This window comes from Anabas testudineus, chromosome 7 (assembly GCF_900324465.2).
Source record: "Anabas testudineus chromosome 7, fAnaTes1.2, whole genome shotgun sequence".
NCBI lineage: Eukaryota > Metazoa > Chordata > Actinopteri > Anabantiformes > Anabantidae > Anabas > Anabas testudineus.
Window position 1 is genome coordinate 4,255,030 of NC_046616.1, and position 17,677 is coordinate 4,272,706.

Sequence of the window (17,677 nt, forward strand, 5' to 3'; positions counted from 1 at the left end):
TCGGGGAAACGGTCAACAAAATGGATCAGAAATCAAATCGTGAGAAGGATCTAAACACATGCTGAGGTAAAAAAAAAAAGGAAAACAAGATCACAGTTTTAGAGTTCACAGTAAGCGAGTAACCCAAAGCCTGATGGTTGTCAAGTGTCAAAAGCAGAAGGAGCTAGCTCATTTAAAAAATGTTACTGGTGCTGGCTGAAACAGAGCAACACTTCCTGTGAGTTTCAACACTTGGGATGAGTCCGCACAAAAGCTGCACGGCCTTTGTGCACAAACACACTTACACACAGTGCACAGTGCAGCGTTCCTGGGCCCAGAGTACAGCGTGGAACACAACACATCATGTGTTTTTGTACATTGCGTAAGGTCACTGATGTAAAACTGTTTACACGGTAATACATGTAATATGATATTGCGATGATGTCATCTGGCGATGGTGATCTTAAGCTCACTGTCCCTCCTGTGACCCTTACAAAAGCGCTTATTCCTTTAGCTTTTTGTGACCTAATTTGCTCTGGTCTCTCACACACAGAAACATTAACTCACTGATACCCAACTTCTGCACCTACATATACTAAATTTCCCAAACGTATATAAGCTGAAAGTGTGTGTAAGATTGCCAGTACAGTAAGTGATTTATGTGCTATAACCTCTGCCTCACATCGTCTTATGCAGATCACAGGATCACAGTTAGTGACTCAGCAAGATAAAGAGAAACAGCAGATTGACTTCCAAAGCCAAGACAAACTATGCAGGAAGACAGACTGCATCACAGTCATAACCTAAATGCCATGCTGAATGACGTTGCATTTATTTTCTTTGAATGTTCTTGATATTTTAGAACATCATGGGAGGTCACTTCTGGCAAATACCAGCTTTTCTTTACCATAAGTCTTAAATGGACTCACTCTGCCACAGCATACTGTAAGTAAGAAATAAGTTGGATGAGTTAAACTATAGTCTCACAAATTTTACTCTGTAAACACATTTCTTGCTGAATGTGGTATGTTGCACAAACTACATGAACAGATTCTAGTTTTCCTAACTGGAGGAGTAACAGAGCTAGCTTAGTTTCCAAGGCTGCATGGAGCTTACTATAAAATGTTGAAACTAGAACCAAATGACAGTGACATCTGACAAACTGCTTCAATGCACACAGGTGTTATATCTCAACCATTTTTCCTAATCTGTTCCTGGTTGTCTTTTTTGGGGGGAGTATATAACTTATATAAAGCATGTAGATATATATTTTTTTTTAAATCTGGTTTTTACATGCTGATTTACTGTGGTTGTTAAGCTGCAATATGCATTTTAACTTTGGTTTAACATCATAATAAAGCACTTTTCTCAGAGGTATAAAGCAGCATGACCTCATAACCTTGATCCTTACAACAAGTGTGATCAAATTATAATATAATTAATTAACCACTGTATTCTTTATTATAATACATTTCATGGCCTAGTGGTTGCATGATAATTTTTACAGCATGAAATTTGTGGCAAGCTAGGAAATACAATGTGAAGGCCTGTTCTTCCCTTCTTATCAATGTCCCCATCGTCTGCACGAGTTCCAACTCTTCCTGCTCCTCCTCAAGGCTTCCGTCGCTTTTTCATCCTTATCATATTTGTCAAGGCATTTTCAGGAGTAAGGGAGTCAGGCTGGCAGCCAAACATGCCATATGATCAGAATAGGAGGGAGCTACTGCAGAGCTCAGTTCTGAGGAGAGTAACCCACAGCACAGCCAGATCTTAAAACTCAGCCATTAAGCTGATGCTCTTTTAGTAGGAGGAGAACTCACAGTTAATGGGTTCTACTTGAGCAAGTGACAAGAGCAGACGCTGGATAATACTCAGAAGGGCAAAAACGCAGGCAAAACACAAAGAAATGGAGATCAGGTCCAATCCAAAAAGACAGACTGCTCAAGCAAAAGAAGAAATACACACACAGTGAGGGTAAAATATGAAAAATACCTATTACACTTGCTGATCCCTGAAGATGGGTGTACCCATTCGAATCGTGATGCTTAAAATGTGCATGTTTCATATGGCTGTTTTTGTTCTTCTATTGCCTACATAGATGCTTTACATTCAAGTGTTCACTTGAATAAATCTGATTCTTTTTTTTACTGGATGAGTTTCCTGTCTACTTATTTCTCTGATGCACTGCTAAGAGTAAGGAATATGACATTTTATATCACGAACTGACAGGCAGCAGTTCCATGCACAAAACCATCACTTTGAGACAAGTTAAGGAGCAAGTGGCAGAGTCTGAGAGAAAGTGGTGTGATATAACTGTGGTAATAACAACCTTTCTTAGTTCTTCTTCTGCTTGACCTTTATGGAAAAATGGAGTTCAGCCAGAGAGCAGGACTTTCATGAACAAGGATGACCAGCTGAACAGCACATCAGTAACCTGCATGGCAGGTTACCATCCATTACTCTTTTGGCTATTTCACATTCTTGTTAATGTCACATTCTTGGCTTGCTCATTACCAGCCAAAGCAGAAGATCAATGCCAGCATTGAGAAGGCAGTATCGAGGGAACTACAGAGCTGGTTTGAAGTGTAATGGATCATGTCCAAGCAGTAGGAATGAAACGTGAAAAACGAGGAAATTGAATCATTAAACCTCCCCTCAGTGATGACACTTTGTGTTGTTTGTGCCAGCATTAGTGTGTCTACATGTACACTTTCGTCTCCTTTTGGACTTTGGAACAGGCTCTGTGTCTGTGTGTGCACGTGTTGAGCCGGCGGTGAGGGCATGAATTAAAGAGGAGATTAATGAGTCAGGACATGGAGGCTCAGACTCCAATCTGTTCCCCGTCCCACTCTGGGGGCAGTCTCTCCCCATAAAACCCCATTCTGTCAGCAAGCACAGACACACATGCATACTGTATATACTGCTGAGACACAGCAGGACGGCCAAGGACTCAGGACTGTGCGTGCGCCTGGCAGAGAGAGGACATGTTTAGGAAAGCGTGAAACAGAGAAGGAGAATAGACAAAGGTAGCTCAAGAGAGAGTACAGACATTCTCTGTTACTGGATGTCTTCAGCAGTATAACCCTCCACCCTGTAGGCCATTACCCCACCCAGACACCTCACCATGACCCCAAGACCTGCCATCTGTCTGGAAGAGGGAATTTGTGTAAGGAAACAGAAAGACAAGGACAATATGAATGACAGAAAGACGGCTTGACGGGAGTGAGACAGAACAGGAAAGAAAAATTAAAGGCAACCAGAACAAAAGAACAAGGGTGAAACAGACTGCAGGGAAAAAAGCTGACGAAAAAGTCTGGAAACTGAAAGAGGTAAAAACCCATGAGGACAAAACTATGTGGGGAGAAGAGAAAGTAGCAGCAGTGATAGATTTCCTTGACACTGCACTTGCCGTTGCTTACTGTACATTTTGGGAAAGTTTGACAACATGAAAGAAACCAATTCCCCAGAATCACTTCAGCAAGAGATGAATATCTTTATTCTACTCAAACAAGCCTATGATGAATATAACAATGATGGCCTTGATGCTCTTTATCATCATTTAGTGGTTGTGCTATATGAGATTGGGTGCCGTATTACCATGAAATACTCATCAGCTCTCTATCCATCCCTCAGCTCTCCCACTTTAATACATGCCATGAGACACATTAATCCCATGATATGCCTCATAATCTGATCAAAGATATGAGCATAGAGAGAAAAGAGAAGAGAGAAGAGATGTATAGAGAGAAGGATGGGGAGGAATGAAATTTAATCAGAGAGAAGAGGGATGCAGGCAGATGCTTGGGCTTTGCACTCAGCTACATGATAAAGACAGAAGATCGAAAAAATTAAGAATCAGTCACAGGAGAAAGCAAAGGGATGTGGGTTTCCACAAAGAGGTAAAAAAAAGAGGGGACAAGCAGACAGTAGGAGAGACGAGTACGGGGATGAGGATAGAAAGGGGGGGAGGACACTTGTGACCTGATTTCACTACTAAGCCTTGGAGAAGTGGAGCAGCACGAAGGCAACCGAGCGCAGTGTCTTTGCTCTGCTCCACAAACATACAGCTGTTTGGTTCATACAATGTGTGAGCTACATATATAGAAATGTTTACACCTCCCGCAAACCAAACTACACCATACATACATGCAGTGTAACCTATTGACCCGCATATTGCATCCTCATCTAGCTGAGTCACCAGCCTCCTCTTCCCCTCCGTCTCACTTTCTCGCCATCTGCATCTGCCTCTCTACCCTTGTCTTGATGCTGCACTACAGTGGAAGTCTTACCAGTCTGGCAAAGCCGCTCTAATAGCTCCATACTCTGCAGTGTGCCGGGAGTACAGACGCACAGGCTCCTCTATTACACAGCTTGATATCTGTTCTGTATACATAAATAGTGTCTGGGTATGGAACATACGGATGACTTGCTGCTGTGATACCAGCATGTACGATTCTAAACAAGAGAAAGAAGAAGCAGAAAGAAATGTATTCATTTGAGGCTATATTGATGCCTCACTGCTGTGTGTTTTTCAACTGTGTGTTAATGCTCCAGGGCTTCAGGTCTTTTCTGTCATATGACCAAAATGATGTTCTGACAGAAGCCGTAAACACACACACAAAGGCTGTATGTTGTTTAAAGGTCTGCACTTTCAGCTGTTACTGTTGTTCACCGACTGTCATATTGGTGTTGGATTACATGTTTCCAAGGCAAAATACACAGTTTTACAAATAACAATAAATTAATTGCAAAGTTTCACTTAAATACACTAAAATCTATCCACATTGGAAATTTGGTTGTGCATATGTTTATGTCTCACCCTGTTTCTAATGTCCTTTGAACAGTTTGCAAAATCTAAATAGAGCAAAACTCAGACTGGATGATCCTGTGGAAAAAAGTCATTAAGTCCCTCTCCTTAAAGACAAACAAGAATCTATACAGACAAGTAAGACACTATATTCACACAAACATGCAGTCATACGTAAACACAACTAACACACACCTAAAAACATGTGACATGTCCCTGATGTTCTTGTCATGGAGCTGGCGGCAAGTGAATCATACAATCTGTTTGCTGCTATTTTCAAGCTGTGACTTTGACACACACCATTGAATACACATACAGACACACAGACACACACACACACACACACACACACACACACACACACACACACACACACACACACACACACGCACGCCGGTCTCATCTCGCAGATCATGAAAAACTAATGCGTGAGTTTAACACATGCAATCAAAAACAATAGAGACGCATCCACGGTTGAGCAGCTACATTCATATGAAAACACTTATAGATCAATCTGCATGGAGCTGCGCACTACAGAGGCGTTTAGTGAGGGCGCTCAAACAAAAGTCCCCACCATTGATCCAATGCAAAAAGGGTTTGCGGGAGCATTGTCTGCATTGTGGACTTTTTGTATGTCACAAGTCAAAGAATGAGCCAATGACAAAGTCGCATTTAAATCAGATCGTCCTTTTCAGCAATGGTTTTGTCTGCAAATCGACAACACACCTGTGGGCATAACTAAAAAGCCACTAGAGCAAATTCCTGTGTGTGTGTATGTGGCTACAGGTCCTTTGTTTGAGGTAATCACATGACCAGTCTGACTTGGCGCCATCCACTCCCCTCTGCAGCGCGTCACCATAAAATAAAAATGCTCAAATTTATGAGAAAGCATCTCGCGTCACGTGTGTTTTTACAAACAAGCATACAATCAATTAATAGAAACTTTGGCTTGATGAGGAAAATAGTGTGCTTAAAAACAAGCCTTAGAAATCTCCAAAAACATCTCTCCTAATTGGTTACACGTGAGCCATTAGCAATAAAGGGAGGAGGAGAGATAGAGTAAGATAGGGAGGGAGTAAAACAGGGATGAAGGGATGATGGCAGCCGCACGAGTGTGGGTGGAGGTGCGGGGATCAAGTCAGAGGGAATCAATATCACTCTTGACGATGTGATGGGCGATGTGTTTGCACGTGTTCTTAATCAACAAACTGACAAACACGGATAGAAAGACCTGAAACATGGGTATTTGGGATAATGGCTACATCGGCAAGGCATGTGGTAGCATGTCTGCTCTGTAATATGTTCAGCGAGGAAAGAGTCTGGACAGCTAGATGTATGCTGGGACGGAGAGAAAAGGATGGATAAGAGGGAGAAAACAGGAAGAATAAACAAGCTAAAAAATGATTAGACAAGGAAGGGAGTCGGTACAGACAGAAAAATAAGGGACAAAAATCAATTGGCGGCAGGGGGAGGTGTGCACGTAGAGGAGATGGAAGGACACGGGAGAAAAGCAGCAGGAGAGATGTATAGAAGATGAAGGGGTAGAGACTAGAGAGAGAGACGGAGGCGGGCTGGATAGGTCCCAAGGGTGAGATTTTCTGCTGTTCTGCGATAGGGCAGTTTGACAGACGACTCAGTGAATCTAACTGCCTATCCTATGTGCATGTTAATTACAGCAAAAGAAAAGGAGAGAGGGCGTTGGGGGGGCAGAAAGTAAATAAGTCTGCCTAGGAGAATGGCACAAAGGAAGCTCAGGTGTTTTCCAAGTCAAAACAAGTCAATGGACTTACCCTCCATTGGTCTTCAATTACAGCCTTGGTGTCTCGCCAATTTGCGGCCAGAAACCAAACATTTACAGAATATTACAGCGTAATAGAATTTCTATAGGATTGTTACTGTCACAAACTTCCACAAAGACACCAAAACAAACAATATGTTATTCTGTCTCTCAACACTTCTCTCATTGTTTCCTACTGTAAATGTTGATTGTGACATTTTAGCTATTTTTTAAATGCTTAGTAATTTTACTTAAAACAGCTGAGTGGGCACAGTAGTTTCTAGCAAACATGCCAAAGCAGAAATAAATAGAAGAAGTCATAGAATTTATTAGGGTCTTTTTTTAGCAATGTAAAAAAAAAAACAACACATTTTATGATGTACTGAATATTTTCAGCAACAGTATTTGGGATGGAGTCAATAAAAGCTTCTGTGTGTACATTCATAGCAATGAAGGAACATGTCATCTAAAGTCATGGTCCCTCTCCACTTGTGTGTTTTTAATGATTTGTGGACAATGGTAGAGAATAAGATAAATCAGATTTAGATACAAATACTGTACTTGCTCATCAGATAAGTAGTGTAGATCCATATATGTTGTCTAGAATAAAAACAACATTTAAGTGTCAGTGCTAAGCATACGAGGTCTAAAAACATAAACATAGACAGACATTAGTAGCAGTGGTCATAAAAAAACATGCAATATAGTTAGACCTTCACTGCTCATGGACATTTTTCTTGTAGTTAACTTTTCCTTGACCCTACAGAGACCGTTGACAGCACAAAGCAGAACAACTGGGCTAATGGTCTCTTTTCTTCCCCCGCCGTCCCATCCAGCTCTAGCCAAGCTTCCCAGACCGTGGCAGCGTGGTTCTTCTAAATGAGTTTACCCTTTATTAGTCTGTCAGAGGAAAAAAAACATTGTTTCCCCAAGTAGCAGGTCGTGATATTATTCATCTATAATTGGTAATAACCCTGTACCCCCACCCTGAGGCAGCTCAATCTCCACTGAGTAATCACTGCCATCGCCTGCTCTGTTGGAAACAGCATTATTAGGTCGATGGCACTGTCTCTACCGCTGCTGCCTGCCAAAGAGGTTTATTATCTGACAATATATGGCTTTAGTCCTGTGCTTCTTTTAAAACCACAGGCTGTAGGGGGAGAATCTGGCTGAGCATATTTATCTCACATCCCGTGTTACCATCAAATATCTCAGCATCCTGGACTGTGGAGGCTCCAAAATAAGCTCCGGTGGGATCATTTAGACTGGGGCTTTATCAGTTTTTATGACAGCATGATTTGTCCTGCTGAGCAAAATACCTTTCACTTTTCAATATTTAACTGTCACCTCAACTATTCACCAGCTGAAAAGACCGTCTTACTGGATTCATTTGTGTACAAGAGTATTTACTCTTTCACCACTCACAGCACTCTGTGAGAACAATAGTTTTCCAGTAGAATAGTCCATGTTTACATAGATTTTTTTAATAGCCATGTTTTATTACATCATAAGCATAAGATCAAGGTGAATTAAATAACTGACTTCAATGGTATTTTGTGTTTACAGAATACTTTGGCATGAGAAAGTTGCTTGGGAAATACCCTTAACATTGTACTGTATTTGAAGTATAACATCAGTTCGTTTTAAATTATTTGTATGTTGTCTTGCATGTCGCATGTGGATTAAGTGAGACATTATGCATCATTGTAGTAGTACAACACTGAAAACCTAGAGGACTGTAAAACAATTACCACTGTAATATCACAAAGCCTTCTGGACACATCCAAATAGCTTGTTTTATCCAACAATGAGCACAAAATATTTATATTTGGCTTATGAAAATATAATTTCATTATAAAACTCTTCCCTATTAAGAGTTTATTAATCTACTAACTGAATAATCAACTATTTGTGCTAGTTCTATCTATGCAGCATTGTGCTTTTATGAACAGTAATACTGAAAAAACACGACTGCCTACCTAATCTGTTGGCCGTTGTTTGTGAACACAATGCTTAGAAAACCACATATACTGTAAATTCCCTACTGCTGGGAAACACCCCTGAGCTCAAATAAACAAATTATGACAAATATTTATTTCAAAATTGGTTTCAAAAGACTGGCTGACATCATAATTTAGATTCTTAGTACCACCTACAAATAAACTCTCCATTTCCTGATGTTGTCCACCATCATCTCTGTCACCATTCTCATGACAGCAAAATTAAAAATTTGGGAAGCAACAATAAGATCACGACACACAGCAATCGCTGACTGAAAGAGAAAGTGACCTTGTTGCTGCTAAGAGCAGACTAATATTTCATCAGCTTACACTGAGGGCACACCTGCCTCACAGCTATACCCAGGTTCCCACATCTGCCAACGGCTCTGTGCTTCATCCCTGTGTGTGTGAGGAGGCGTTGAGGGAGGGAAGGAAGGAAGACACAAGGAGGGAAATAAAAGACAGAAAGAAAGAACAACAGCAAACTCTCTTGTGGGTTTACAGAGAGACTCTGGTATGTTTCAAGGAACGTGTAGGTTGGTTTTAAACAGCCTAACCACAAAAAGAAAAATTAAAGATTCTGTGACAAAGAGAAAAAAAGTATGAGTGATAAAAAAAAACCTGCTAGGACCTAGCAGCAAACCACCTATTGAAGTTTTTATTCTGTAGTCTAAGCGGGACTACCCCTGTGGCGAGTTTACCAACTTCTGAATGACGAAAGGGGACATATCAAGACAATGCTCTTTCTCCAGCACAGGCCATTGAATCAAAAAAACAAAAGTGAAGTACAAATAGTTTAGTAGCAAAGGAAGTGTCATCATGTGCTCAGGAAAATATAATTAGTTGATAGGAGAAGTGAAACCATTTCATAGGACAGTTCACGCTGATCCATTCAACTTTTCTGATGTAGTCATTCACTTCTAGGTTACACGGCATGCAAGCTACTAACCACAAGCTGCTACTGTGTGTTGGATGTTATTAGACCATCATGTTGCTATGCAAACACGGTATGTACAACTGTGCTAATGTGTATGAGGGAGAGTGTGTAGATCATTTTGATGCTATGACATCAACCATGCATGACAGATGTGTTGTTTGCACTTGAGTGACAACTGTCACAGTCAAAATATTTATTATTCGTCTGGGTGAAAAATTACATTAGCTATTTACATTAACCTTTTGGTGGGTGATCTATTTTCACACTGAATGTGCCTAAAGTTTTTTTTTTTTTTTCTATAAGCAAAGTGTTGGATGGACAGATCAACAATACCCAGAGTTATGAAACTTACATCAGCACCCGAAATTGAATGGTATTTCAGATCTCTGGGAGCTAGTATGGCAGACTCCACGACATCTTTCCAATAAACAAACTACTAACATTGGTCTGCTGGAAAGCCTTAATATGACAAATCATATCCTGTCACCTGTTTCCATTATGTCACTGTCCTTTGCCCCCTCAGCTCTCTGTTATCACCAGGCTGCAGTCCTGTGTCTATTTCAACATTCAAATAAATATAGCTCTGCAATTCAAACAACAGCAAATCCATGGTCTACCCGGTTGGGTTTTCTTCTAGTTATGCTGTCCAGCCAGTGAAATGTAATTTTCCATAGGATCTGCCTTCAACCTGGTGTTATACAGCCCTGGAGTGAATATAAACAGCCCCTCCCCTCGCTCTCGCTTGCTTTCATACCATCAAATGGCTGGCACAAAGGGAGAGAGCTGACCTTAAGAGTTCATATGGACACACAGACACACATTGGGATTGTCAGTACTGGGACCACACACCGTCTAGCTGACCCCAGACACAAAAAAAAAAACACACACAAACACAGGTTTCATCTGTATGCAGGTGTCTTCATGAAGAACGTAAGAGAAGGGAGGACAGAGAGAAGGGAAAGGATGGCAGGAAAAAAACACACAGATAGTAGAAGAGAAAAAAGAAACAGAGCCAATCAACTGACCGGAGTAAAACAAAGAGCTATCTGTAAAAGCCCTGGACTTCATCCCACCCTGTGATGAGAGAACTTCGATCCCCAGGCTGACTGTAGAGAGATACAAAGCCCCGATGTAGCCTGTTAAGCTCCCACTTCGATTCAGCTCATTGAGCTCCATGCTACTGATCAATTAGAGAACAGCTGAACCAGCTGCTGACCACACAAACATGCTGTTTTTACTGTTTTAAGCACAGATGGTTTTTATGCGTTGTGCTGTTTTTTTTTTTTTCTCCTCCTTTATGCTTAATCTTAGGTCTTTTCTTCTACGCTGGTTGCAGAGCCAACCTCACCCAGGTGCCATTTACAATCTGACTAATATAGTGGAGATGTGGGTATGTGGGCCTCTCTCTACAAGCAAAGTCATAACATGTATGATTAAATTAAAAACTATGCTGTGGATTTTCTTTCCTTTGTGAGGTACAACTCAACACAAGTGACAGTATCACTGGAGTTCAGCCAGGGCAGATAATCAAGTCTCACTGCTCAGAAACACAGCTCACCAACAGTCACATGATGTGTACAAGACATCAACACTCTAAACAGTATCGCTGCTAGAGAACACCATATCTGATACAAAACATAAAACCGAACTGCTCATTGTTTTAACAAAAACCATTAGCATCCATAGACTTTACCAGAATCACATTTCCCAGCTGACGTCTGTTTCCAACTTATACTACCTATATAATTAAACCCTGTAATGTTAAAGTACCCTTATATGAAAGGAGATGTACAACCAAAGAGCATTATACTGCAGGCAAACACATTCTTCTTGTGTAAGTATGTGGGTGAGACTCACCCATCCTCCTTGGCTTTGGATCCAGGGCTGAATGTGGTTGTCCAGGTAGACTGTCATCCACTCTACGATCCTTCCCACCAGCTGACTCATCTCCTTCTCCACACACTCGACGCACAGCGCCCCACCGAACGCAAAAAGCCCTACAATGCGGCCCCAGTTGACACCGTCCCGGAACACTTCATCCATGACGTTCTCGAAGCTTTGGTAGGCTGTGGCAGGCGTGATATGCAGCTGGTTGTGCAGATCGCTGAAGGCTCGAGCGTATCGTAACTCAAACTCGTTGGCCGAGTCCCGGAGGGCCTCTTTCACCGCATCCAGGCTCGTCGTTGATGGCAACCGTTGTTGCCGCAGCGGGGACGCTGGGGGGGTCCCGGGACTTCTACCATTAAAAGTCCCGTTGGCGTGCGTTGCTATCCGCTGTTCCTCACTCAACCCATCTTCCCCCCCATCAGTCCTGTTGGGAGTCTCATTGAGTCCCAAGTGGTTGAGAGGATAGTTTCTCTGGGATAGTTTATATGTTATGTAGAAAACCACCAGTTCTCTGTTTTGAGACATTCTGTGTTTAAATTAGCTTTTTTCTTTTTTCTCCAGTCCTTCTCTGCTCCTTGCTTGTTCGAGCCTTGCTGTGTTAAAGACACACTGTGCTGGGATTTCTCTCTGCGCTCCTTCTGTTCAGATCACCATTGTCAGCTGATATCCAGAGGATGCTTGGGGGGTGAAAACCAAACCTACACAAGGCTGACAAATCAGCTCAGGCCCTGTGGACAGATAACAATGAAAGGTCAAAGTCTGGCCAGTCTATAAGCATGCTCTGATTGTATATGTGTGTAAGAAAGGGGTGTGTGTATGTGAATAGCTGCAGATTTTCAAAATAAAATTTGGACAGGTTAGGTCAAAGTGCATTTCTCTAATTGGGCTGTTACATATGGAACAGATGGGAATGATATTAATGAGACAATAGTGTGTGTGTGTGTGTGTATGTGAGTGAGAGAGAGAGAGAGAGAGAAAATGAGAGACAAAGGGAGGTGCGGTGTGAGGAGGGTGAGGAGAGATCAGAGGCACAGTCTGTCTTGAAGGTCCACGTAGACAACACCGTTTCCTAATCAATGATCTCCAGTCTGAACTTTAGACAACTTGTTTGTCTCAGATCCAGGTTGTCTCTGACACACACACACACACACACACAGTCCCAGTCACACTTAGACATGCCCTTGAGTTGCCATACAAAACTGACTTTTCGCCAACATTTGAGTCATCCAACAAGTTCTTGGTTCATTATCTGTGCTGGAGGTTGATCTGAATGCAACATTCACCCTTATGGCCTCACACTACTGCTCCGGTCAGGGCTTAGTGCTGGTCTAACATACCCCGCTTTAGTATGGAGCTGTGAACAAAGGATGAGCAACTATACTAGTGAGGTTTATACTATATTAGTATATATACATAATGAAGATGTTAGCTACCGCTACATTGCCTCTCAAGTACAGACTTTGATCATTTATGGAGAATGAATTGTGTCATCAGTGTTTCATTTGTTTTATGTCCAGTGAACTAATGGGGGGGGGGGGGGGCTCTTAAATTACCTCAAAATCGGAAATTCTGTGGTTTACCATATCTGATACCATACATGCAGTATGAGACATGACTAATACAGGAAACAGTGAAATGACTAATAAAAAAAAACATTCCTGTGTTTCAAATACAAATAAATTAAAATGTTAAACATAAAAACAGGGAGATATTGATTCCTTTCTTTTTACCATGAGCAATTTGTAAGCAAAAATACCAAGCTGTTTCTGATTACAGCTTCTCATTAGTGAATATTTGCTGCCTTTCTCTGTCTTACATGATAGCAAACAGAATACCTCAGGGTTTTGAACAGTTGGTCAGGTATGTGAAAACATTTATTTTGGGCTATTTTGACCATTTAACAGACCAAATCTTTAACTGATTAGTTGGAAAATGAGAAGATTAACTGCTATAAAATGATACGCTGCAACCACAGAAACAAACGCTTTTCTTTTTAAAATATATTTTGACACCATTATTAAGATTTTGTATAGTAAATATTTACCTTACTACATGTAGTTTCCCTATTCTGCAGCCAATACACTGAGTTAAAGTGGGCCTATATCCCCAAACAAAAGAAATATGAGAGCAGTCCAATGACAAAGCCGTTCCCTCATCCTATGCTGGATGTCCCCATCCCGAACTGGTGTGTGCAGACACAAAAAGATGTGGGAGGAACATGACCTGCTGATGATCCCAAACTGCCTGGTGGTTATCATGTGGGAGCCTGACCTTTACTATAACAATATTGACATTTTAAAAATGATAAGTAGTTGGACTTATAATTAATGTGATGGGCAGTTGGAAGGAAGCACAATGCAAATAGCGCTGGTGACATTACATAAGACATAATTAACAGCACAATGGTCTCTACTGGATGGTGGCCAAACAAGCAAAGTGTAGTTACATAAAAGTCCAAAACTTCTAACAAACACACGCTGAGCAAATTATGTCGGATATAATTCGACGTCAAAGAAACTGAAACTGCTTCAGCAGATCAAAACCCCACAAGGCAGCAGTGTTTACAATGGCCACATGGTCCCAAGCTCCCAACACGTGGCCAGCGTTTTAATAGACCAGCACTGATGTAAACAGCACACAACTCCTACAGGAGCAGCAGCGAGTCGGAACGAAATGTAGCACCTGAACGCCACATTTCACGTAATGACCATCGCTCAAATATTAACTCCAATGAAGCAGACTGTGTTTATTATGGTGGAATCTGGACTGTAACTCCCAGATAAACCAGCCACGGTTTACGATGCTGTGTGGCTGCTTCTGTAGGCTGCACACAGCTTTGTGTGGGTATCGATGTCACTTAAAGCTCCACATTACACGTTAAATCACATTTTGACTGTCATCTCTGATATGGAGACTCTACAAGATAGAAAGACGAACATGAGCGTCTTACCAGCTGTGTTAGGTGTGTTGGGGGGGGGGGAAGAAATCACATGAAGTTATCCTCGGTTTGTTGACAGTTTCTCGCTGTGAAAATGTCCCAAATCTGTCAAGCTGTATGTCGCTCTGTCTGTACAAAAGCTGTCAAAATCCACCAGTGTGAGACACCACTTTGTGTGAAGGAGTGTATGTTTGCACGTATTCCTCTCGTAGTCGCCCCCTCAACTCTTTAGACGCCCAGCCCATCTATTACGTAACAGACGCCATCAGAGGGATCCGAATAACTGGTTCATATGTGGATTCTCCTTTATACGGGCCTTGAACACAGCACCACACATTTCATAAAACTCCACCTAGTAATATCACCCGAGGTTTGCCCTGTAGGCAAAAAATAGAAGGACTGGTTGTAAATAAGACAATTCATTTATTTTTATTAGTTCATAACCGGTGCTCTCTCTCTTTTTTGTCTCATCTTTGTTCACATTGAATCTGTCACACAGCTTTTTTTTGTTTGGTGCACTAGCACCCAATGAAACCCATGCAGGTCCCTCCTTTATCCTGTCACTGCAGGTGAAATGAACTCTATACGCCACTGCTTGAATTAGCCAACATGCTTTTGGGCACTGCCATTTGCAAATCACACTTAACTTGAATTTAGTAACGGGTGAACGCTTATTAGGAGCTCCTGAAGGCAGCACAAGCCAGTCCCTTCTCCTGTCATAAACACTGGGCTGAGACCTTTAATCGCGTCGCATAAAAAAAATGCCACTCTGCAACACCACCCACTGTTTCAGCTGTAAATATACTTCACCACACCAGCAATATGCATTACTAAAGTAATAGTTAAGCAAAGCATTACAGACACACAGCTCCGCCTGTAGTAACGATACTGTAAGTGGCTGCTGAAGATGGCTGTCACTGACACATAACCTATATAGTCGCACAGTCGTAGTCAGTCCACCTAGAAATGTGGACTTAATGTGTAAAATGGTTTAATCCAGTTTACAAGAACCCTTTGCATCAAGCAGAATTACATTTGACGGGAAAAGCTGGCAGGAAACAAATTTATTCTCAGGCGTTTTTCCAGATCTGTCGACCTCCTTCCTTTTAGCTGGATTCAGGGGAAAATCCACCCTTACTGCCATATTATTCCACATAAATTCACCAACACTATAGCAACAGGCTTAGAAATACACTCCTGAACTTATCAGAAACTCTTACTTGTAAGGTGGTCTCCATAAAATCATGTCTGGTGGCTGAAAATCCAGACCCCGGCTGGAATAAATCTATCCGTCATTGCTAGCCTGCCTGGCTAATAGCGTAGACGGAGCCCATCTAGCGCAGCTAACGCTACTGGCTGCCACAGATCCGCCCACAGCCGACGCTCCCTACGTAACTGCACCAGCCTGTTCACAGCCGGAGACATGGTAGCTTCATTCGGCGTGGAGCCTGTGACAAATATAAAACCAAGAGAATGGACTTTTCTAGACTTTTCTCGCCGGAGTGTGGGATTTGACCCGAGCGCTAGCCGGCTAGCATCAAAGACGGGTGTTAGCTAATGTTAGCGCTAGCACACAGGCTAAACGTGAGCTAGTTTACACAGTTTGAGCCTCGCGTGTGAGCCCCCATTATGAATTATTTAAGCTATTAACTGTTCAGTGGGTGAAACTGGCACGTCCCTCGTTGTTTGCCTATCTACTTACTGGTTTACGTATTAATAACATCGCATTTCCTTAACAAGGGTCCGTGTAGCAGCTGTCAGGTACCTCACGTTAGCCTAAACAAAGGATGCGAGAGGTCGCTATGGTAACCTTTGTTACCCCAAAACGCAGCGCGCTCCGGGCAACTGGTGTGATCACAGTGCCACCATGTGGGGATCTGAGAGACACTGGGATCTCATCGACTTACACAAATACACCTCTCACTTTAAACACGGTTAAAAGGGATGTTGATGCATCTTTAAGCAGCCTTAATGTTCATGAGTCTGCATTCACATCACCACATTCCTGGAAGTGTAAAACCATGACTGTAGTTATAGGTATTTATTTATACCACACATCTTTGATGTGACCACATCATCACTATATTTAATAAAAATGACCAATATGAACACTTTATGCTATTAAGTTGTTCATACTCATCGTGAGGAGAACCTTTACGAAAGTGCTTTAAATGGAAATGATGGGGCCAAATGTTTTTGTTCCATGCAAAATTATATACAAATATGCAAGTAAGGCTAATATGAGGATCAGGAGTGTGAGTTAATTAAATCAAGTTAATGCTCTGCAATGTTTTAATCTTCCTAAAGCTTCCCTGTTGAGTTGCTTTGCAAGGATATTTAAAAAAGAGAGACTGTGTACTTCAAACATAACTTATCACTAATTTCAAACATTAAAGCCTTATGTGTTCAGACAAACCTAATATATTTTTACTTTATTGCCCCTTCATTGAGATAAGAAGCATTTCCTGGATGAATCTAAAGGTGTTTCAGTGTTTATGTGGACACCTGAGTACTGTTTTAAGACAGACTTGACAAATTGTGAACTTATTCTTTAGAGCAAAATTATTAATTACTGGAGTGGATCAGAATTCATGTTTATTGATTACTTCACCAAATGCGTGGAAGATTACATCACAATATTATGTATAGAACAGAATAGCAGTTTCATTTCTATGTATCTTACATTGAAAACTTTACAGTCTGCATTTTTCATTTATTGTATATATCTATATATATATATATATATATTTATATGTTCCCTAGCTTTAGGGAAGAAAAGTAGACATCCATAGTTGCAAGAGAGGGAATGCTTCTCAAAAATATTTAAATGCACTTTAAATAATTACATACATCCTTCTTAAAAAAGGCATGAAATGAACTATGGAGGATCCAGGATGCAGAGATTTCAGTTTCTCTTTAGATGTGAGTTTTGGTTTCGCTCCATACCTGAACTCTACTGTTGAATATGACAATACTGATACTGTATTCCACCCATTCCAGAGCAAGTGGGTACATTGGGCGATGTTAACACATGACCAAACTATCAGCAACAGATGTACTAAAGAGAGAGTGTGGGACAGACAGCTGCTGTGTCACCTTACGGGGAAAACTGATGGATTAGTGGAAGGTTTTATGAACAAGATGTATTTCTAAAGCCAGAAGTGAAGTTCTTCAAGCATACTGGATCAAGACACGAAGGAATGCATGAACGAGCTAAGTGCCAATCACTCAGCCAACCTCTCATTGTAAACCAGCAATTATTCTGAAGAAATAATAAAGAAAGGGAGCAAAATAAATAAGTAAAATCTCTCGAACAGGCACGAACCATAAAGACTACAGGACGGTTGTGTCA

At 41.3% G+C, this 17,677-nt stretch overlaps 1 protein-coding gene across 2 annotated transcripts in view; it reads right to left on the minus strand.

Moving 5' to 3' along the window:
• bcl2l1 (BCL2 like 1) overlaps nucleotides 1-15,702 on the minus strand; it is a 28,318-nt gene extending 12,616 nt beyond the window's left edge. The window contains exons 1-3 of one of the 2 annotated variants that reach the window (XM_026367296.1): nucleotides 15,546-15,669; nucleotides 14,338-14,702; nucleotides 11,358-12,115 (exon numbers count right to left, since the gene is read on the minus strand). In XM_026367296.1, the coding sequence (XP_026223081.1) occupies nucleotides 11,358-11,912 (555 nt within the window). In that variant the 5' untranslated portion in view covers nucleotides 11,913-12,115; nucleotides 14,338-14,702; nucleotides 15,546-15,669. Of the gene's footprint in view, nucleotides 1-11,357; nucleotides 12,116-14,337; nucleotides 14,703-15,545 lie in introns of both variants that reach the window. The other variant, XM_026367295.1, reaches the window with a different exon arrangement.
• Nucleotides 15,703-17,677: the final 1,975 nt, after the last annotated feature.